Here is a 23,304-nt window from a genome sequence, read left to right as displayed (position 1 = left end):
CCCCTGACCTGGAGGAAGGGGCTACTGCTAACAGTGCCCCTACCATGTTGTCTTCTGGGGGGGCCGCTCCTAGTTGGGTGGTTCAGGACCCCAGAAGAGAGGGCAGGGGGAGGGAAGCCTCACCCCTGGCCCTGGTCCAACCTGAAGGTACAGACCCCAGGTTGGAGGATAAGTTGCAGGTTAACATCCCTGCACTGATGGAAGAATTGTGCAGGACTGCTTCTACAAGCACCCTGACAGTTTTGGACTCTGGGGGTGCCGCTTCTGCAGGGAGGGTACAGAGCCCCAGAGGGGAGGACCAGGGTCAGGTTAACATCCCTGACCTGGTGGAAGAGAGAGTGGTCAAAGGGTGCCAGGCACCTGGGGCTACCACCCCCCACTCTCCACAGTCACAGTGGTTAGAGAGGCCTGAGGTCGGGCTCTCATCCCTGACAGTTGTCTGGGGCCACTGTGGCTTGCTGTCCTGGTGGACAGAGTTGCCCCTGGGGGGGGGAGGACGAGAGTCACACCCCGGGGGTGGAGTGGGCAACACCACTGTGTTGGCCCTGGTGGTACTATCTGCCCATTGCAATACATCTGTGAGCCAAGTAAAGTTAGGTGTTGCACAGATGGTGTCTGTAGATGTGGAGAAGGGTTCCCCATGGGTTAGCTTAGTGGGCCCTGAGAGTATGGACAGAGGGATCCAACTGGAGTCAGGAAGGCGTAGAACTGGAACATGCCCCTGCTGTTGTGGGCCTGGGTCCCTGTTCTATCGCCCCAATCAGGGAAGTACATCAAGGTATTGATTGTTCTCCCCTGGCTTTAGGCTGGTAGGGGGTCGTGTTGGACTTTTGCTTATGCAGGGTCATCCCCAGACTTTTTTGCCTCCTGCCTCCTATTTTTTTCTGACATGTTGCTGTTGGCTTTTCAACTCTGAGCACTTTACCACTGCTAACCAGTGCTAAAGTGCATATGCTCTCCTGTTTAAATTGTATGTAAGTGGTTCATCCATGATTGGCATATTTGAATTACTAGTAAGTCCCTAGTAATGTGCACTAGAGGTGCCAGGGCCTGTAAATCAAATGCTACTAGTGGGCCTGCAGCACTGGTTGTGCCACCCACATAAGTAGCTCTGTAATCATGTCTCAGACCTGCCCCTGCAGTGTCTGTATGTGTATTTTTACACTGTAAATTCGACTTGGCAAGTGTACCCACTTGCCAGGCCTAAAACCTTCCCTTTCCTTACATGTAAGGCACCCCTAAGGTAGGCCCTAGGTAGCCCCAAGGGCAGGGTGCAGTGTATGGATAAGGTAGGACATATAGTAATGTGGTTTATATGTCCTGACAGTGAAATACTGCCAATTTCGTTTTCACTGTTGCAAGGTCTGTCTCTCTCTCATAGGATAATATGGGGGCTACCTTTAAATATGATTAAAGTGTAGATTCCCCTAGAGAGTAGATGGACATGTGGAGTTTGGGATCCCTGAACTCACAATTTAAAAATACATCTTTTAGTAAAGTTGATTTTAAGATTGTGCGTTTGGAAATGCCACTTTTAGAAAGTGAGCATTTTCTTGCTTAAACCATTCTGTGACTCTGCCTTGTTTGCGGATTCCCTGTCTGGGTCAGTTTGACAGTTGGGTTGTTTTTCACCTCACACCAGACAGTGACACAAAGGGAGCTGGGGTGTAATCTGCATTTCCTGATTAGCCATCTCTGCTAGGAGGGAGGGGTGGAGTGGTCACTCTCATCTGAAAGGACTGTGCCTGCCTCTGACAATGCTGTCTCCAACCCCCTGGTGTGTGTCTGAGGCCTTGCCTGGGCAAGGCAGGATTTCACAAGAAGGTGTGAGTCCCCTTTGAAGGAAGGTGACTTCAAATACTAAAATGGGTATAAGAAGGGCACCCAAACTTACAAACTTCAGAAACACTTCTGGAATCAAGGGGAACCTCTGCCTGGAGAAGAGCTGATCGCTGAGGAACAAGTGCTGCCCTGCCTGTGACTGTGCTTTGTGGAGCTTTCCTGCAGTGCTGCTTCTGCCTGAGTAAGAGGGCAAAGACTGGACTTTGTGTGCCTTCCATCTTGAAGAAGAAATCTCCAAGGGCTTGATGTAGAGCTTGCCTCCTGTTGTTGAAGTCTCAGGGATAGCAAAGACTTCTTCCTGCCAGCACCTGGAGTCTCTGGAGAGACCCCTACTCTGCTCTGTGGTGCCCTTCCAGTTCCTGGGACCCTGAAAGGAGAGGCTGGCAGCCTAAGGACAAAAATACACGCACCGAGCGCCGTGCGGAGAAAAGATCGACGCGAATCCGATCGCGGCTGAGAAAACGACGCGACGCCGGCTCCGCAGCTGAGAAACGACGCCGCAGGAAACGCGACCGGAGAATCGACGCCCGGAGCAGGAGAAACGACGCGCAGCATCGCTGACGAAGGCTGAGAGATCGCAACCTGCGCCGCGGGACTTTCGGACCGTCGCGTGGCTGGCTTTTTCGACGCGCATCTCCGTGCCGAGCTGTTTTCGACGCATATAACCGTGCAGGGTTATTTTCGACGCACACCGCCCGTGCGGGGTTATTTTTGACGCAAACCAGGTACATTTACACGCTAGCAGCGCTAGTGTGTTGTTACAACTACCTAAAGACTCTTTTTATTTTAAACCTTTAAAAAAATCATAACTTGACTTGTGTATGTTGGATTTTTGTCGTTTTGGTCTTGTTTTGTCTAGATAAATATTTCCTATTTTTCTAAACTGGTGTTGTGTCATTTTGTAGTGTTTTCATTAAGTTACTGTGTGTGTTGGTACAAATACTTTACGCCCAGCACTCTGAGGTTAAGCCTACTGCTCTGCCAAGCTACCAAGGGGGTAAGCAGGGGTTAGCTGAGGGTGATTCTCTTTTATCCTAACTAGAGTGAGGGTCCTTGCTTGAACAGGGGGTAACCTGACTGTCAACCAAAGACCCCATTTCTAACAAATACATTACGGATTACTTCTCCAGTGGACTTTGCTGGTTCCCTGCCCATATCAATTTATATTCTTTGTATGAAATTTGCAAAAGGTTACCATGCAAGACGTCTCCCCAGTATTAGTAGATTCATTTTCTAATGGCACACTCTTCTATCCACAAGTGCAGCTTTCCGTGCTGGATCCAGTCGCCGTAATATTAGTTGGGAGGAGACACTTTTCAGCTGACATTTGCGGACACTACTGTTAATTAATGGAAAAGTGTGTCATTTATTGCAGAGATACTCCTGTTGTACTTATTGTGGAGATGCTTCCCTTAATTAACTGTGTTTTGAGTTGCTTTGTTACCAGGGTCATGATTTTAGGGCAGCAGGTTTGTGAATTATTTTTATTGACTGCTTTAACATGTGTCGGATCACACAACATTAGTACAACAAGAAACTAGACAGCAGATCTCAGTCATTCAGCCACTAGATATTTCACCAAGAATTCTTCCCCAAAATATGAGTCCGACATGGGTGTGGTACATCACCAGGGGGGCTGTCACCCCAATTCACTCAAGGAACCTGGCGGACTGTCCCACCATCCTGTCCTTACCCCCTGCACATTGACCCCAAGAGCATTCCCCCCTGCACTTGCATGCATCTACCACAGCTAGGGACCATCCTCCACCGTCTTCAAAGGGTGCCATACTTTCTCAAATTTTTGAGGATAGCCCAAGTGCCAGCACACCAACTCCTCTGCCCTCATGCGCCAGTCTAGATTTATTTCTCACTCTCAGCATGGTAGTAATGGGACTCCCCCATCTCCGCATAACATCCCGTTGTGCACCGCTAGGGCCGCATTACAAAAGAGCAGCATATACCTCTACAAAGTTTGCTTGCCTCCAAATGCCTAGGGTAATCAATTGAAGTGTGAGTTGAATCTGCACTTCCGTCACCCCAGACTCTCAACTTTCTCCCAGAATCTTCGCACCAGCAGGCACTCCCAAACTGTATGCAGCAAAGTTCCCCTCTGGACACAACCCCTCAGGCATAAGGCAGGCTCTCCACACCCCATCTTCCAGCCTCCCTAAATCCTGTGCCCACCTGCCTCTAAGGGCATTCAGCAGAGGCAGGCTATGGGACAACAGTGTGGTGCAGATCAGTGAGATGACATGAATGTAGTAGGGGGAGGCCAGCATATGGAACGCAAGAGGCGACTCTGGCATATCTGCAAAAAGAGCTTCTAACTTCCCAAGGATATGCTGCATCTGCATTTACCGCAGATATTGAGCACCTGACAATTCATAGTCTGCCTGCAACTCTGAGAAGGGAATCAGCTCCCCCATCCCTCCAGACGTCACTCACCACTGAGATTACCAGCAGATCCCAACATTTGTAGCCCTCTATTCCCCCCTCTAAGCTCCTTTAGTATCTCTGCCTTCCACAGTGGTGCCACCAAACAAAGTCTCCCCTTCCAGCCCAAAAGACCCTCAGCCCTCACCCAGAAAGTAAGCCTCAACATCTATGGAATCCTTTTCTGGACACAGGGCTGCCCGTTTGTTGCCAGTCGGCCAGGCCTGATGAATTTGAAATCCAGCCACCACCTGGGTCCTTGCAGACTCCACCTGAGGTTTGGTGGGGGTAGATCCAGGCCCACATTGCCACCCCTGCCACTCTAGAGCTTACTACGGTTGTACACTGAGCATGATACGCAGCTTTGCTGAGAACATTAGCGCTTACTTGATGTTGAGCTGTTGCAACTGGAGCTTTACACCCAAAAATGACTCCTCCAATTTCTGCACTTTCGTGGTATAGTCAAGATAAATGTTTACAGTTCACCCCAACAAACTGCCAAGAGCATGGGTCTGACCTACCTGCAGATTACTGGCTATTCCTGAAACTGAAACGCCTCACCATCATGGCTTGTGGTATGCCCCCAGTGCTGGGAGACTCCCCAAGGCACATTGTATGCCCTCTACAGCTTAAACAGCTTAGAAAGTCTCCCCCTGTAACACAGAAGAGTCCAGCCGGTCCTCCATGTACAGTTCAAGCGGCAGACCCTCTGCCTGCTCCAGGGCCCCCACAATTTGGTCATTATTGAGGCGGAAGTGTCCCTTCAAGTCATTAAACTTTGCACCCATGGCCACGAATTGTGCCTCCGTCTTAATGCAGTCCTCATTCCCTGTGATCGCTGGAGTCAGCAGCACGAGGGACCGCTCTGTGGTGCCCACCTTCTCGTTCTGCATTCTGTGGTCCACCCATAGCAGCTCCAACTCCTGTGACACCTGATCAATTTTATGCTCCAAAGTGGACTTGGTATACTGGATGGCTGCCAGGATTTTCGCAGTATAGGCCTTCAAACCCAAGTCTGCGTCCCCCATCGGGAGACCGCATGTGCTTCCCTGCGGGAGTTCCCTGTTGCACTGACTTCTCCCCCTTGGAGCAGCCCATCCTCGTTGCGGGGCCCTCCACACTCCAGCCTCTAATCCACGAGGCTCCCCCAGCCGGCCAATCCGTATGCCCAGGGGGAAGGCTTGGGGCCTCCACTGCCTCACTCAACTCCATTCGCCTCACCTCAGTGCCTCCTTTGTTGCCAATGTCCTTGGGCCGGGGCTGCCCCACAGCTGGCATGCTGGAGCCCACCCAGGAGCCGCAGCTGAGAGGGGAACACATAAGAGGGCGCACACCAGCCCCTGGCAAGGTGCCCCAGCCATCTCAGCAAGGCACGAGCATCCCGTCCCACTTCTTACTTACCGGTGGGGCGCTATCTAGGGGGACGTGGCATCTGCACCACCAACACCTGCCACTTTCCATGGGCCTCCTTCGTCACCACTGCCTGCAATCCACCTCTGGGCCACCACCAGTCAGAATCCAGCTCCTGGTCACACTGCCATTATTCACCGGGTCTCCCTCACCGCCGCTAGGCCGCACAGCCTACCATCTTGTCTCCGCAGCTGCTGACTCTGAAGCTTGCTTCTTAGCCGGAGATGCTGGTCCTGGGGACGGGCAAGGTGCCAGAACACGTCCCCAGACATCCTGGGCCTCACATCCATCCTCCAGGACCCTCAAGCCCACAGAATCAGCAGCATAAGTCTCTCTGTGGGACGGCCAAAGCAAACAGATTACCCGGCCAGTTCCATGAGCGCCCAGACTACGCCCCCATTTTAGGGCAGCAGTCACATCCTTGCATGTCAAACACACCCCAGATCTCAGCATTCTGGAGGTGAGGGTCGAGTAATCCTATTTATATAATTAGCAATCCTTTATGGTACTAATATTACTTAATGCGTAGGCTGGTGAATACATTTGATATCAGTATTGCAAGGTCCAAATCTCAAGAGATCTCTTTAGGGGGCTGCTAAACTCATAAATCTCACTTCCTCTCACACTGATGATAGCTTCAGACCTTCAGCATCTATGATGAAGTTAGCCCTCAGCCTCTGCTACTTGAGAGGCAAAGGCACATTTCTGTCAGATAATAGATTGGTGGTCAGGGTCCCTCTGAGAACTAAATATTTGCCATTTAAGCACATCGCCACTTGTATCTGGATGAGCTCTCCTGAGGGCATCACCTCAGCCAGGAAGGAATCTAATTAGGTTAAGTAGTATTTATATGGATCTTTTCAGTCTTATCCCCGCCCAGAAAATGTGTATTTGGCTGTGTGACTGACACGAAGCTTCTGAAAGTATTCTACAAATGTCCATCCCCCCATCTAATGCAACTTTGTTAAGAGGTTACGTGGCACACTGTCATGTCAGGTAGGACTTGGTTAGACTGGAATAGAGTTCTTGTGAGGCCGTAGTAGCAGAATTCACACACTCATGATAGATCGAATATTTGACTTAACAGAATAGTTCAGTGTTAATGGCATGGGTGACTTAATAATAGAATGCATTTCTTGGCAGAAAACCTATTTCTTGCAGATGTTGAGATCTTGGAGATGGTGAGGTTAGGATGGTCAGCAGCAACTTTTTTTTTCGTCCTAAATCAGGAATAAACAAGTTATTTAAACTACAACACTGCAATCACTTCAATTGCGTAATACTCTGTGCAGAATTGGTGTGCATGTGTTACTCTTGCATATCAAATAGGGTCCACTCAGTGAACACGTGCTCAGCGCAGGGATCCTGCTCACAATGACGTGAATCATGGCATGCACATCTGGGCAGTGCACAGTTCGATACATGACGCAATTATTCTCGTGAACACTACCGCGAATAACCCGATTTTCGACTTTACTGGAACAAAAGTTGCGGCTCCTTTTTACGCCTGGGTTAGATAGGTCCACAGAGAGGGTCTCCTCTTAATCACTTCTGCTTAGATTCGAAATTAAGAATTATAGATTTACGGTAGTCAAGTAATTCAAATTAATTGATTATGTTGTTTTTGGGGTGTACTGGTTGATAGGAGAATATGGGATAGACAAGTGAAATTGTCTGGGGATGGGGCATCTACAACTTGGAAATAGATGTTTGCTTTCTTGACTTTGTTTTTGAGCCGTGTTCAGAGACCTGCTTTAAAACTGATTTCATGAAACTTCAAATTGACGGGGAACAAAGCAAGAATCACAAAAACTGGCAGCACCTAGTACAGCCTGAACATGGCATGACGTTCATTCACAAGGATCTTGACGCAGGGGAACCGGCTGTAAACATTTTTAGCGGTACCATCGTGTTTCCGGCCAACGTCAGTAGACATAATGTAGGTCATTAAGAAGGACACTAGAAATTAAACTGCGCTGCTCCTTGTTTAGCCCAAAACAGCTCTGTTCTTTATCAAAACTAACAGATTCCCCTGGTAATCCTGCAGTTGTGCCCATGTCGTACGGTGACAAACCTAGAAGAGTCATGACCTACGCCAGAGAAACAGCTCAGCACGGGAATTGAGCAGGAGCTTTATTGTGAAATTTTTCGAAACAGGAAGACTATTAGTATTATATGTAAAGTGATCACTTTATATCGTAAACAATATGAACATAATAACTGACATGGTAAAAGTATTGATTTTTGTTGTTTTTCTAGTCAATCTGGCTCCACTTGAATTGGTGCAACATGTGAAAGAGTACACCAGCGATAATATGTGCAATAAGGCACCTCTGCTCTTAATACGCATAATACGAGGCTGACGGGCACATGCCTTTACAAGGTCACGAAAACCCAGGTTACCTTGCAAAATATGTTTTAATGTAAATCATGGGGTTATCGTATTCCTTATAATATGTCGGTTATCAAAACGGTAATCCCCTGAACCTAAAAATCTGACCCTTTATCCATTCTGCGCGATATCTACCAACTGACTTGTGTATTATCCTCTGCCACGAAGGGGTTCTGAACGGTAGGGCAGGATGAGCGAATCAGTGTTGAAGGTTGCTAGAGTTGTTTCTACAAAGGTCAGTGGTTTCTGTTGACTAGACTTTGGGATGGTGGTTCTGCTATTGGTATTCCAGGAGCACCTGGTAATGGTGGCTCTTGACAAACCTTTAACGGACTTGTGGGACTAACTAGCCTCTTTCCCATGTGGACTCAAAGCTTTTAACAACAGACTTCCTTTCCTCAATCTTGCCTTCCTCATGTGAGGCAAAGAGGTACAACCTGAAAAGAAAAGGCACTGGGTGGATTAAAAACATGACATATTTATGAAATATTTATTGGCTAAAGCTGTGGTCTAGTAAGGACTGAAGGATGGTGCCCCATGCTGTGACAATACCTTTATTTGATGTAATCAAGCCCTCCTTCATAATTTGTTGGAAAGTCTTTTTTTTCTTTTTTTGATGAACGTACCAATCCAGTCCTGTCACACAAGATCATAATAGACTACAACCCTCCTAATGGTAGCAGATGTAGAACTTATTTGTTAAGTGTTTCTTCATCTCTTTTGCAGGAGAAGCCAAAGGCATATCATTACTACTTAGTTGCAATTAGCTCTAGGGTACCTGTAGTTAGGTTTTGCTTCATCAATTTAAAATTAGATACCACAGCTCTGTATTAATTCTGTTGACGTCTTTTTATAGGTTTAGCTAAGAGGGCACTTAGATAAGGATCCAAGGTTTTCTCTAGGAGACCAAAAACTACAAGACTGGTGGGTTTAACTTTTTATAATTCTTTTAAAGGTGACGTTAGAAGTAATTAGGCAATGGCTTTAATATTAATGTTCATTGAAGCTCTTTTGGAAATGTTTGAGAATTACTAAATGTTATATGGAGACACCTAAGACCGTATGATGTCTGTAAGTTAAGGCAAGCTATCTTATTAGCCTGAGAATCAATGATTATCTTTTGTTGAATTGCAGTGTGAAGGGGAATTAGACGGAAACATATCTCAGTCAATGTGTTAGGTCTGGTGTATAGGAGAAAGTATCCTTATGGGTCCTACCTAGGTTATTGCTTTGGTTGACAGATTTCCATGAGTACCATCATTTTGTGATAACCTATGTAACAAGGGATTGTCGGGAAAAGAAGAGGCAGAGGATCAGAATAGCAGGGGCGATGGAAGGAAGAGCAGCCTTAGAAGTGTATGCTGCGTGGACAGGCACAAGGGAATTATCCTCTGATAACATCCTCAAGGGAACTGTCAGGAAATTTAGGAGATGGTGACAAGGTACTGATAATTTGTTTCGAGACATGCAACTACTTAATAGAGCAGAATAGAATCTTCCTATTGCAACCAATAGAGGATGTATCACAAAGTATTTTTTAAAAGGCATTAACACAAAAAAGGTTATTGGACTGCCCTACTTCAAGCATTAGACCTGGGGCAGTCCAGTGCCTCATCTTTGACCAGGAATGGCAGCACCAACAAGATTTAGATAGCACAGTCTTGAGGTGAACTCTGGTCCTTTTTGAGGTGGAGGAGTATGCTCCTCTTGGTGAGCTTCAGATAGTAGGACTGCCTTCTAGACACTGGTGAATTGCTACTGCTCTTGCACTGAGGAGAAACCTCTTTAACCTGGAACCTCATATACAACATATTTTAACAAATAAGTAACTAAATTGATCGGAGGGATACTTGAATTAATCTCAGTCACAGGTATTTATTCAGTGCTCCATGCCATGCCATGCCATGCCATCGTTTTTTTGCCCACAATCCTACCTCGGAATAGTCCCAGGGATTCTTAAATTAGCCTTAATGCTGCTTCAGTAGTAACAGCCCAGACAAAACTGCCAGCCCTCTCTGAAACAGAACACAAGCAGCCCTAAACCAGTTTGGTCTATCTGGGGCACTTCAGTCAGATGCAGCTTGGTTCCAGTGCCACAGTGAGCACAGGACCTATGTCCTGCCATACCTATGGCACTTGGGACATCGCATTGAAGTAAACAAAAAAAGTGATGGGAGGGAGGTTTGAATTAATATTAGCCACAGGTAATTTCTCAGGACCGCATCCCAGTCTTTTTGTCCACAATGCCACTTCAGATTAGTTACAGCCATATGAAAAGCAGCATTTATCGTGCTCCAATAGGAACAAAACTGCCAAGCCAGGTCCTCTTTGATCCCGAACAGAAGTAATCCAATACTGGTTTTGCTCTTGTTTGGGCTCTTCAGTTGGGTGCAGCTTGGCTCCTGTGGCAAAGTAAGCACTGGACCCACATCAGGCATACCATTGGAACTCAGGGCATCACACTGATGCAAGCTTTTAAAAAAATAAATAAAAAAAAAAGTGATGGGAGGGATGCCTAAATTAATCTCAGCCACTGGTAGTTACTCGAGCCGCTTCACAGGCCATACTTTTTTTGCCCACTTCATCTCAGATTAGACCCAGCCATATGGATATCAGCATTGATCTTTCTAATAGGAAAAGTCCAGCATGAACTGCCAACCAAGATCACAAGACCAATTTTACTGTAGCTAGGGCTCTTCTGTCAGGTGCACGTTGGTTCCAGTGGCAAAGTCAGCATGGGTTTCATACATGGCCATGCCTGTGACACTTTAGGTATCATACTTAAGTAAACAAAAAAGTGAGAGGAAGGATGCTTGAATTAATCTCAGTCACTGGTAATTACTCAGGGCTGCATCACAGTTCATATTTTTTTGCCCACAATGCCATCTCAGTTTAGACCCAGCTGTATCCAAATAAGCCCTGATCCTCCTTCTATAGGAACTGTCCACCCTGAACTACCAAGCCAGGTCCTCTCTGAACTCAAAACACAACCCAAGACTGATATCTCCCTTGTTGGGGCTTTTCAGGATGGTACAGCTAGGTTCTAGTGGCAAAGTGAGAATGGGGCCCACGTCTAAGCGTACCGACCACAGTTAGGGTATAGCACTGAAGTAAACAAAAAAGTGATGGGAGAAATGCATGAATCTCAGCCACTGTTGAGTACCCAGGACTGCATTTCAGCCCATCATTTTTTTTTTTTATCTACAATGCCACCTCAGATTAGACCCCTAAAAAGGCCTCAGTAAGTCCAAAGCAGTCTGTGACTGCTTGTGTTCCCCCATCAGGAGGGGACTAGCCTTGCAAGTTTGGGCTGGACTGTTTCTATTGAAGGAGGACCAAGACTGATTTGCATAAGTTGGGCGTCAGTACAGAACGGAACAGTGAGTGTAAAAACAGTGGTTTAGAATGAGGTCGTAAGTGATTGACAAGGGCTGAGATTAATTCAAGCATTCATTCCATGACTTTGTTTTTTGCATCTTTTAACAAATGGCACAATCCTTAATTGTGCGAGTAGAAATGAAGGCCAGTCACACATCATGGTCATGTCTTCAGAATCTTCCTACCAAATGTGGGGCACCTGAGTAAAACTGCACACACACCAAGAAAAGGAATGATGGTAGAAAACCCTTGACGAAAAAAATAAACACACTACTTAGAGGAAAAAGAGTGAAAAAAGCACCTTGCACACCTATATGGATGTCTACTAGCCTATGTCTGCTCTAGTTGACTGAACAAAAAACAAAACACTGACTCTCAGGCATTTTAGTTTTTTTTGTCATGGTTGCTTTCAATCTGAAACCAAGATTACTTCAAAAACTTTGCTCCGGTATCTCACACACACATGCCCGAAGGTATCCTGTTTCTGATGAATACAGAAGAGGAAGCCGGTTTTAGGACTACAGGGTTTCAAGGCAGGCGACCTTGCTCAGCAACAATGAATGAAATCCAGAAGTTAAATATGAACATGATTTAAAAAAAATGTAAATGTTATGGTCACGGTCAGTACAAAAATCGAATTTAGAAATGACAAAATGTTATGGTCTTGACCAGTAAGATACCGCCCCAAAATACCTTTTAAGTGCTGTAGTTTCTAAAAGAGCCCTCTGTTCCTACAAGAAGAATCTATCCCTGCCAATACAAATCCTACCCACTGGGGGAAGGCGATGTGCCGTATAAGATGCCTCTGCCCCCAAAGCCTCAAGCCTCTGGATAGGCATGCCTGTCAGGAAATAATATAAGAAATTGGCCATTTGGGAGATAATGTTCCTAAGCTATCTACCATTCAGGTATGGATTTTTGGCCACCACCAGACACTTTGTGCTTTGAGAATTTTACAAACAAAAATAACAAGCTTTTGCAATGCAACTGGTCTCGCATTTCTCAGAGTTAGAGCTATTAGCAGTTGTAAACTCCCAACCGGACTTTTCTTGCCTCATTAAATGGAAAAAAACTAGCCCGACTGCGCTGCTAAACAAGTGAGATCGCGCTGCAAAAAAAGAGAAAAAGTAGTCCACAAACTGGACAGAAAACAGCGTGCCTCATATGTTTTCAGTACTTGAGGAGTGCTCACCACCGGAAAAGGCATGACGTATGCATGCCTTTCACTAAAGAAAGCAAGCAGATTTTAAAAGGCAAGCCCACGAACCAATGAAAGACACTGACGTGACATGGGCGGGGCTCCAAGCCCTTTTCTAACTACTACAGGGTCTCACAAGCAATGCACATGCACAAGCGCATGCTACGCAGGCTCGGCCCTAAAAATTACATTACATTTACCAGTATGAAACTAGATTTCTTCCACTAGATTATCGGAACACCATCATTTACGTGGCATCGATTGTGGTTATCAAATTGTAATGGTTCATATGTTTAACGAGAAATAAAGTTTGAAAAAATTTCAAAAGTGGCTAACAATTCAATGCTAAGGGGAATTCAAGGAGCCACAAAAGAAAATAACGTCTGCAACTATAGAATGTGACATTATTTGAAAATCAAGTGATGGGACAAGGCATTCTATTTCACCTTTTTTCTGCATGACAAATTACAAAACGTTTGCAGACAGAGTTTAGAAAAAATATTTATAGATCAATGTTCGAGTTCACAAAGAGAAAACACAAGGCTCCTGGAACACAGTGTAACAAAGAAGGTTCAAGGCATCAACAAACGTAATAAGCACACATCTTTGATGTGATTGCATCAAAGAGACTAGGCACATGAACAACACTCTTAAAGCGTACCTACAGAGACTCAAGGAAATCTGTTCGTTCTAATGCACATAGGTGTGTGGGCAGCGACTGCTCCTTCGCTAATGTAGAGGAGAGTTGCCCCCCCCTGCTTTCAGCAGAAGGGGGAGGAAAAATAAAATAAAGCGTTAGCATCATTTTATTTTTTAATGAGCTAGGTTAGGACAGGGCGGGGCTGGAGGGAGGAGCGGTTGGTGCCCTGAAGTGCGCATGTGTGTTTACGGCCGGCCAAACAGACATGCGCACTTTGCATTTCTTTGTATTGAACAGCTGGGAGGAGAAAGTGCATAGGGTGCAGCTCCTTGTGTGAGCTGCCAAGTAGGGCGCACACACCAATCACGGAACTGCTGTCATGCTGATGACAGCAGAGTTGCAATTGGAGGGGAGTCTGGAAGCCTGTGTGTTTCCGGATGAAGGAGACAAACCTGTCTCTGTAGAGCTTGTGTGTCCAACCATTTCACATGGATGCACCCGAAGATTTGTATTGTGCTGAGGGAGAGAAGTTTGGTATTTTAGACTGTACAACAAAGCTCTGATTTCTTTCCGAATCTGGGGTGAGAACTGCATTTTCAAAGAAATGGCTGAAGGTGCTTGGATGAAACTTACAAATTGTTATTCAGGATTTTTGGGCCACTGAGCATGGTAAGCTCAGTGGCCAACTGGGACAGCTTTGAAGGTTGCTCAGCGTTTTCCAGTGTCCTACTCACTTAAAGATGGGCAACTACCTGAGGAAAAGTCCATGCAACAAGCTGCATAAATATTAACCATTTCAAATTACAGAATAGATAATACATGGGAAATTAAGATAAGCTCTCCAGAATAGTGAATAAACAGGCTAAACTGTTACTAATGAACTTGAATGCTGGGGCTCAGAGCACAAAAAAAAAAAAAAAAAAAAAAAAAAAAAAAAAAAAATCACATGTTAAGCAGGCTCTCCCACTCTGATCCTCTGGCAACCTCTCATTATTTGAAGCACCCTTGGCCACTCCAACGGAAAATAGCTCTGATGAGACACAGTTTCAGCCTTAATCCCTTTAGAGCATTCTGGTATGGCAGGCTGGGGCAAGGTTCAGACTGTTTGTGATGCTTGTGTGGTGGTGTCCAAGTCACTACTTTACATCATCGGTATTCACCTTAATCTTGAAGTTGCTCCGAAATACTGGCTGAATCTGATGTTTAGGTGTCTGTCTATCAGAAACTGGTAAACTGCAGTGAGCGTTTTCTTAAAGGGTGAGTATGGCCAGATGACGTCCCGCTTTCTCAAGTTTAGGAAATTTGCCATCAAAGAATTGTATAATCGTGAGCAATCGTTATGTTGATGTAGAAAAAGAGACTCCCTATGCCATCTTTATGTGATGACTCTCTAATGCCCAATTTTGAGTGAATCACACTGTAGCACTTTCTGACTTATTATACTTTTATTAGTCAGCATAATTAATTCCATAAATGAGTTTACAAAGAAATGAATAGTAACTATCTCTCCTTTTACCATCTAGTAGTCAGTTTGTCAAATACATTTAATTGATCATCTTATGTTTGATTTTTTTAAACAAATATTGTATACATTAACAAGATGTTGTGACCGTAATTTATTAATTGCTAGTATTAAGAGGGCTTTTACTGTGTTTTACCTTACTGCAAGTAATTGGTTGTCATTTGATTTGGTATTACTGCATATTTAATATGTGACTGATCAGTTGATTTGCACTTGTTAGTATTTTTATAATTTGCCTATCTTTTGTAATGATTTTAATTAATCTACAAAAAATATTACTTACTTACTGGGAAATGACAAATGTGGGTTCATCATTTCTGATGTACTGAGAATGGTACAGGATGAGGCAGCAATATGCATGCAGAGCTAGTTTTCAAGGATGGTTCTGAGGCTCTTGCCAAGTTAATGCAACAATAGTAATGGTGAATCAGAGAATATGGCTGTTAGATGAACAAGACCCTTGGAGGTTCTGAAAGAGACCTCAGGAATGCATTCTTTAGTGGGATGATGATGATCATATATTCCCAGTGCCAAGTTGCAGGTGGTTGGTCACAATATGGTCATACATGTTTGTAAGGCAGTCTGTTAACATTTTGAAGTAGCAAATAACTCATATTTTGGATTACAAAAGCTAATTGTGGAATGTTTTTATAAAAATGTAATTCAATGTTTGGGGTTCATTAAAAAGATGTACACCATATTCTATTAGAAAGGCAGTTTTTAAGTGGGATGCAATTGTGTCTCTTCATTCCATATACAAATTACAGAAGTCTCTGATAAGAAAATGTCAACAGCATGTTGTTTTTGAAATTTTGCAAGAAATGCAATCTAGGTCCACCAGACAGTCTGCATGAGATTAGGGCATGTATAAAAGCCTACAATCACAAGACTAAGCACCATCTCATAAAACAATTTTAACTTGCTCTCCCTTTCAATATGGGAGGTACATGTTTTTCCTGGGAAACCGGCAAAAGAGTTCATAATGGAGTACTGGGGCAATAAAACTGTTAATAAAAAAAAAAAAACTCATGGAAAGAAGCTTTTTTTCTAATTTCCACAAAAATACGGTCTCTTGGAAATGGATTTAAAAATTTAGAAATAAAAAAAAACACTTGGAAAAGCCACACAACTGATGAAATAAAACAGCAATGAATACTTTGCACTTCTGCCACTTACATGCCATAACCTAAACGTGGTTAGAAGAGTCCTCAACCAATATTTCTAAAACAAATAAATACAAACAGGGAACACAGATGACAGGGCATGGTAAATATTACACTGGACAGAAATGTTGCAGAGGAAATTAAACCATAAACAAGTGAACTACAAGTCAAAACCCCACAAAATATAAAGATTGTGAAAACAATAAAATTCAAAATATTTCGTCCAAAAATAAAGATCAAATTGAGGTGTGGTGTCTAGGCAAATCCTTTTGAAGAGCTGCATAAAAGGTAAATTTGAATCCACTTGAATCCTGGCAAGAAACGGCAGAAGAAAAACAGATTATTATTAAAATGGCATCTGGAGAAGGCTCGATCTCGGAACCTTGCGATGATTTGCACTCAATGTTCGGAAGTCACATATTGAACTATTGTTGGTACAGTAACATCATCACATAGTATTTTCTTATCTGTGGGTACAAGTCAAGAGGTTAAGGTGCTAGATGAACATTTTATTTTGCCTATATTTGAAATCTGAAGATATTTGTTAAGCTTGGAAACTAGTCTGAAGTGTTTTAGGTGTGTGATGAAGATTTTGTTTTCTTTAATATCCGATGCTATCACGTTTGCAGTAACCAAAGTATTTTGTATTGTTTCCCATCAGACGTTAAAGAGAACTGGTTCAAATTGCAGCTATGCTTTGGTTTTCTCTCCTTTGTTTGGAAACAGCTTGCACAAGAGGGCTGTTATGGTGTTTATACAGGACAGTAGAATTTAGCAAACAACGAGTGAAGTTGAATGAAGATTTTCAGGTTGTTCTCTGAATCTTTCTCGCACAGGAGGGAAGCTTTGGAGCAAATTGATTGGAAGGAAACAAGAGATTGTGGAGCTGGAGAAGACAAAGCATTTTCCAAGGAGCTTGTTATCTTTGAGTACTGCATGTTACAAAACATGACACACAATGTACTCTTGAAAAAATGATCTGGGGAAAAAAAAATCTCATGCTCACTGATTCAGGAGTTATAACCCGAAGGATTCCACACCCAAAATCAAGTTTTGATCTTCTCATGAGCAGACATATTAGATTAAATCTTAAAAAATTAAAATGCTTTGGATTCAAAGTAGACGCCTCCAAGACTGTAGTACTGTAATCAACCCAAAACACTTAAGGAACACAAAGGAGTTCATGAGTGACTTTTGCTGGGGCCTTGAGAGAATTTTACAATTGTTTTGAAACCTAATCAAGGAGCTAGCAAAATATAAATCACTTTAAAAAAAAAACATATTTAATGCAGCTCCAACTGTATTTCTGATTAGGGTAAATTCTTCTACACATTGGTTTATATGTTATGTAGAGAGAAGATAAAATCATTTGAGAAAATATGTACTTGAGTAAGATACAATTTTCTTAAACTGAAAACACTTTATATAAATGGAAGAGCAATTTCATTTTGAGTAGAAACAACAATCTAAACAGAACAACAAAAGACAGAAGAGAATGTTTCAGATTTGTGGGAACTCTTTCAATATAATAACCATGTGTTACAATTGTAGTCATTACAGTTATTTTGATAGCACCCCTAAAAACAGGTGCGTAATGAAATGGATCATGCCGTGATACAGCGCTCTTTCCAGTGTCTTAATGAGGCATACCCCATGGCTGCCTGCAAAGAAATAGCAGCACCACTCTCATGCAAATATAAAACACAATTTGTGGTTGAGCCACAACTTATAAAGCACAACTGTTAGCATGTATGTATATGTGTGGGAGATACTAGACCATAGAAATGCTGCCAGCATAGTTAAAAACACATTCATAACAAGCACTGCAGAGGACAATTATTGATGAACCAGTAATAAAATATGGATATGATTTATTGCATGGTCACTGACACTCTGTTTGAAATCTACAATTCCTTATTTTAGAAGGGAACACTAAATATCATATTGAATTTCAGACAACATTACTTTTGTACTTTTTTGCACTCGGTTACTCAAGGCTGTAATTTGCTTGTACGGCCACACCAATCCCAGCATAATCACTTTGCTTCTCAGGTTTTGAGCAAGCATGTTTTAAAGTCTTCCACCTTGAAAAGATTAGAGTTGCCAACTTTTTCTGAAGCTGCACAAAACGTTTTCCTTCTGACTTTTCAGACAATTGCTGGAACTGAATTAGACATTTAAATATAATTTTTTATTTGGTGTGTAAACATATTTGGAAAATAAATTATTACTTTACATGGTGCAAAGTGAAACTAATGTTTTAAAACGTATATTCTTTCTCAGTGATCTGAAAGTTTTCAGGCCCAGACCTTGTATAGGCTAAAGTCATTTGATGCATTGGGCTAGATATTTTTCCATTAAGTAGAAAAATACCATGTGAAATATTAAATCCAGATTTTGACTAGCAAAAAAGTGATAAAACGCCGAGCCCAATGACAAATAAATCTATCATCTGAGTGAAGTCCCGCACCTCAAAACTCCAGTCTTTCTAAAAATTTGTGTTGAAGCCACCTATGAAATAACTGCATTTTAATGTTGTATTGATTTGCAACAGTTAATATATTTTTATTTTCGAGTAAAACATGTGCATTTTTTCCAAAGCTTTGTCTTGTTGCGATTGGTTTAAAAATGCAACTAATTTTCCTAAAGAAAAAACAACTAATACTCAAAAAGCAATCTTAGTCTCTTTCCCTTGTTAATTTTTACCAAATTAATTCAGGTTTATTGAAACGTGTTGCAGTACAAAAATCAACCACGGTAGCAGCAGCAGCAAAAGTTACAGGTACAACTTTGCTTAAGGAGGGACAATTGAGTTTCTGCTGAATCCAATAAATGGTTCAGATATATGTGAAAATAGCACACATGAAGTTTGAGAGAAAACGGGCTAGGTGTGTGGAGAGAATTCCCCCCTTTTTTTCCCCTTTACAAGTTATTATCTTCTCTTTGTTCATGAAAGTATGTAAAGCAGGCAAGATGATGAGTGTTACACAAATTTAAAAAACCAATTGGGTGAGATATAAGTCAGTGGTTACTCCAATGAGACATTATTTGGCAAAAATGAAAAGGGAAAACGATCTCATCCAAAATCCCTCCTCCAAAATAAAAAACTGAGAATGAATTGTGCAACATAGTAGATTTTAAAATCCCTGGCCCCACAATGATTAATCGTTTTATCTTCCGCTATACAGTGTAATGCAGCATAATCTTCATAAAATGTATTACCAATGGACCAACAATTCCAAAAGTAACCAGAACAAAGTTTGGAAACCTAGGACATCAACCGCTGGGTTCAAAAAATCTAGTACACCACAAAGCTAGGAGACAAGAAAATAAGTAAGATTTGCAATAAATTATTAAAACACAATGTTAAGAATGAACAAAATAAAATCTTATCAGAAAAGGAATGTTACAGTTTGGGGACCACCTGTTTCAGGAAAGCTGAACAAGGCGCCTCCTTGTTCACAGCATCTGGAATAACGCGCAGAAAGGCATGCACGGGGAGCTCTGGAAGAAGGGGCACTTGGTGGTCACACCGAACCGTATGTAGTCTGCCATAGCTGCATTAACATCCGGAGAAGTCCAAATGAGATCATGGAAAGCCTTCTAACACAGTTGCAAGAGTTTATTTTTAGGAACTGCAAGTGCATTATTCTACAAGGCTGTAAGACCAAATTTCTGAAGAGTGGTATGCTGTCAGAAGCAGACACAGATGAATCCAACATTGCATTGCACCCTACTCCATTTCCCCTTTCCACCAATTAAAATGTGAGTAGAGGGATCTTAACTAGTTTTCTTGGTGCTGGGGCAGCAAGTAGGTCAGACATGACGGCAGAAATGCCACCAAAGAAGCAGCACTTTTGTTTTGCAAAAGATTTCAGTTAACTTGCAGAAACCATAATCCAACAAAACCTCAGCTTTCCAAACCCCAAGCATGGGATCCATCACCAGGAAAAATGCAACGTTAATATAAAAGTATTCCAGTAGCGATAATCTGATAAGAACAACTAGTACTGACCTCACTTCCACCATATACATTAACCTGGGGAAGAAATCCTGAATGGTCAACTTACTGACAGGTCTTTACATTTTGAAGTGTTATATATTTCTTTGATTAAGTGCAAATAAATATCTCTCCCTACTGGTTACTGAAGCCTAGAAGGCTAAACATCCATCTGTACCTAGGCAATTCTACAATGATTCACAAGTGTCTAAGGTTTGATCCTCTGATATGCAATTAAAACCATCAGACTCCACCTGGCTAACATCTTCAGTATCATCGGCTTCCTCAGCTATGCTACTCGTGTCCTCTGCATACTTAGTAATTTTTCTGGACTGCTGGTCGATTGATGCACTCTCCAATGACTCCAAGTCCTCGATTCCGGCCCTATAGTGGATCATAAGAAGTGTTAATGCCTGAAGTCTTTCACCAGACTTACTTAGTGCAGCAGATAGAAGGGATTTCTTCCTTGCATCAGTGGTCTCTTTGTCGTCCCTTACCAGGGAGTTGTTGTGCTCCAGCTCTTGATCTATTTCGTTCTGTAGTTTATCCAACATAAACTCAAGTTTTTGGAACCGTTCATCAGTAGGTAGCCCTCTGTACAGGTCACGGCCAATCTCCTTGACTGCGATAAACACGCTATCATCCAGCCCACCTTCCTTCCTTGCCAGCTTGGCTCCAGCAGCCCGTTTTGAGGGACTACTGGAACTGCCAGTCTCAGTGTCGCTGCTTTCATTGTCAGAAGTGTTTGGAGTGTGCTTTGGTGAGGGCTCAACCAGATCGCTTCCTTGTTCTGCTGGACGGGTTTTGGGAACTTGCCGGAGATTCAAGACACGGTAGCTGGTGTTGATGATATGCCTGGTTATACCAGTGGTTCTGTTCACAGACAACTTTGTTTCAGAATCAACCCTCCTTTCCACTGCAATGCAAAATGGGTTTTCAGCCAAACACTTCTCCTGGCATTTTTTATGACAAACATACGCACAGATCAGGCACTGAGAGGCTGCCTTAGTCCACACTTTCTTTTTGCAGTGCTCACACCACGTAGGGTTCTGGAATTGAGTATCTTGGAAATTATGCCTGCTTTCAGTGAAATTCTGGCTTAGAGTGGACTCCTCCCTTAGGTATGTAGAAACCTCTTCCGGAGAACTGCATTCCCTTTCTCTTTCCGTGAGGACACTAGAAGTTTCAGATTCACCCTCCATGAAGTATCTAAAGTTTAAAGTGACATCGCCATAGCAAAACTTCTCATTAAATCCTTTGTGAACACTGAGACTTCGGAGGGCAGTTCTACTCACAGTGGCTTTGGGCTCAGGTGCATTTAGCCTGAAAGTAGTAAAGTACTCCAAAGATGACATGGCCAGGCACTCCAGGGCTATGTCTTCCAACTTGATACTGCAATGTCCTAGACAAATGAGACCCCCTGTTTTAAATGCATCTCTACACCATAAAGCCACATTCAAGTATTTATGAGAACTTTCAACTTCAAATACACAGGAAGCTCTTGACCATCGACCTTGTCTGTTTCGATAGGACGTCTCAGATGACTCCCATATGTGATGGTCATCTGTGCTATCTTTTGTGCTACAGGAGCTTTCTGAAATCTTGTCTTTTGATACATCTTGCTTTACAATGGTTTGCTTTGGTGCAAGGAGGTCGTCGCCTTGATCAGCACTCTTTGCTGTTTTTTCTACAGGTTTCTCTCCATTACTAAATGGGGGAGGCGGCCTTTCTGGCTTTTCAAGGGCAGGATCCATGGTTTCTAATAAACAATGAGTTTCGGAAGAAGGCAATGTAAGTTTGATTTGAGGTCTAGGTGGTACTGGGGGCTTAACAGAGGGTCCCTGGGCTGGTCGGGCAGGTAGCTGTGAAAGATCAGAAGTCTCAGTAGATTTTGGTGCTAACTGTTTAAGTCCTTCTTTTGGCTGTGACTTCAAAGTTGCTGGCAGATTCAGTTTGCGGTTTAGAATAGGAGAAATAGATCCCAGCGGTTTAGTAGCCAATGTTACTACTGTGCGTTTGGGACTCTGATTTGAAGGTGGAATCAATTCCTCTTTTAGGTCACTGACTGGCTTGATCTCGCCTGCCAAATCTTCAAATTCGGAATCCAACTCCTTGTTATCACCATCCGCCAAAATGCTAGATGGGTCCTCCTCATAACTAAGTGGGCATGATGGGGGAACGTAACCAGAATCTTCCAACTGTCCAAAGTTTTCCTGCAGTGGTGCAGCTGGTTGGTTCTGGCCCACAGGCCGTTCATAGTAAAGCTGAACTTTATCACCAGCCTGTTTGAAGAGCTTCGAAATTTGTACGGCTGAAGTAACCTTGATTCCTATGGACAGAAACATGAATAAAAGTGGAATGAGAATTCAGTTCAAAATAAAGTTTGGTGTCAGATACTTACATTTCTACTATACTAAGTCTTTTTTTACCAGTGCATACATGTATTGGTGATTTAGGTCCCCCCATTATGTACATAAGGCATTTTTTAAATCTCTAATTCAAAATAATTCATATGAGTAAACATGAACTAATCACATGGTGCCTATAGAGTTTTCTGCATAAAATGTTTTAAGCTAGTAGACCTCTTGATATCTGTATGAGATGATCGCCGTTTTGGTCAACATTTCAGAATTTGTGCATGGGAGTATTATAATACAGACTTGTAGACAAAGAGCAGAGGCTAAAATATAGTAAAAGACTTTTCTAGCAGGCCCTTAAGCTGTAGGATTCTGCACCAAGCCAACTTGTGGAAATTCACCATACTAACAAAAATCCCCGAAGAAGTCTGTTATGAGGCCTTGAAGCCCCTTCATTGGTAGGTCAGTGCTTGTGCAGCCCTCGCATACAACCCTGCTTCTGTCAGCTTTCTGCAAACGTTTCTCGGGTTTGAGCCTTTGGGGCAAGGCTGGGTGAACAGAATTTGATGTGCGTACTGGTAATAATACAGAAAAAAAAAAAGATATGGAGCTCCTCTTGAAATTTTGCCTATCTCACCGTTTCACTCACCTTCTTCAAATTCCTAACATTTAGGAAATACATTATCAAGTAGAAGAAAATATGTCCTCTCTATGCCATGCACTCCTAATAAATCATATCCCAAAGTAAGTTAGCAAAGAGTTGCATAAACAAATTGGTCATACAGAATTAATTGTTTATAGAAATCAATATGAGTTGCTTTCATATGCTTTCTGAATTCCACAGGTGCTGCGCTTTCGTACTTATAAAATATGCTCCCATTTGATGACGGGGAGTCCATTTACACAACAGCAACAAGATATGGAATGGAGAACCCAATGGCTAATACTTAAGATAGCTTGCTTGACGGC

At 42.9% G+C, this 23,304-nt stretch overlaps 1 protein-coding gene across 1 annotated transcript in view; it reads right to left on the bottom strand.

The window, feature by feature from the left end:
- Positions 1 to 17,832: 17,832 nt before the first annotated feature.
- Positions 17,833 to 23,304, bottom strand: part of PDZD8 (PDZ domain containing 8) — a 402,964-nt gene continuing 397,492 nt past the window's right edge. Inside the window, exon 5 of the mRNA XM_069239256.1 lies at positions 17,833 to 22,307. Within this exon, the coding sequence (XP_069095357.1) occupies positions 20,167 to 22,307 (2,141 nt within the window). The 3' untranslated portion in view covers positions 17,833 to 20,166. The remainder of the gene's footprint in view (positions 22,308 to 23,304) is intronic.

Source organism: Pleurodeles waltl, chromosome 6 (assembly GCF_031143425.1).
Source record: "Pleurodeles waltl isolate 20211129_DDA chromosome 6, aPleWal1.hap1.20221129, whole genome shotgun sequence".
Taxonomy (NCBI): Eukaryota; Metazoa; Chordata; class Amphibia; order Caudata; family Salamandridae; genus Pleurodeles; species Pleurodeles waltl.
The sequence above is the reverse complement of the archived record's forward strand: the minus strand, read 5'-3'. Positions and strand labels throughout refer to the sequence as shown.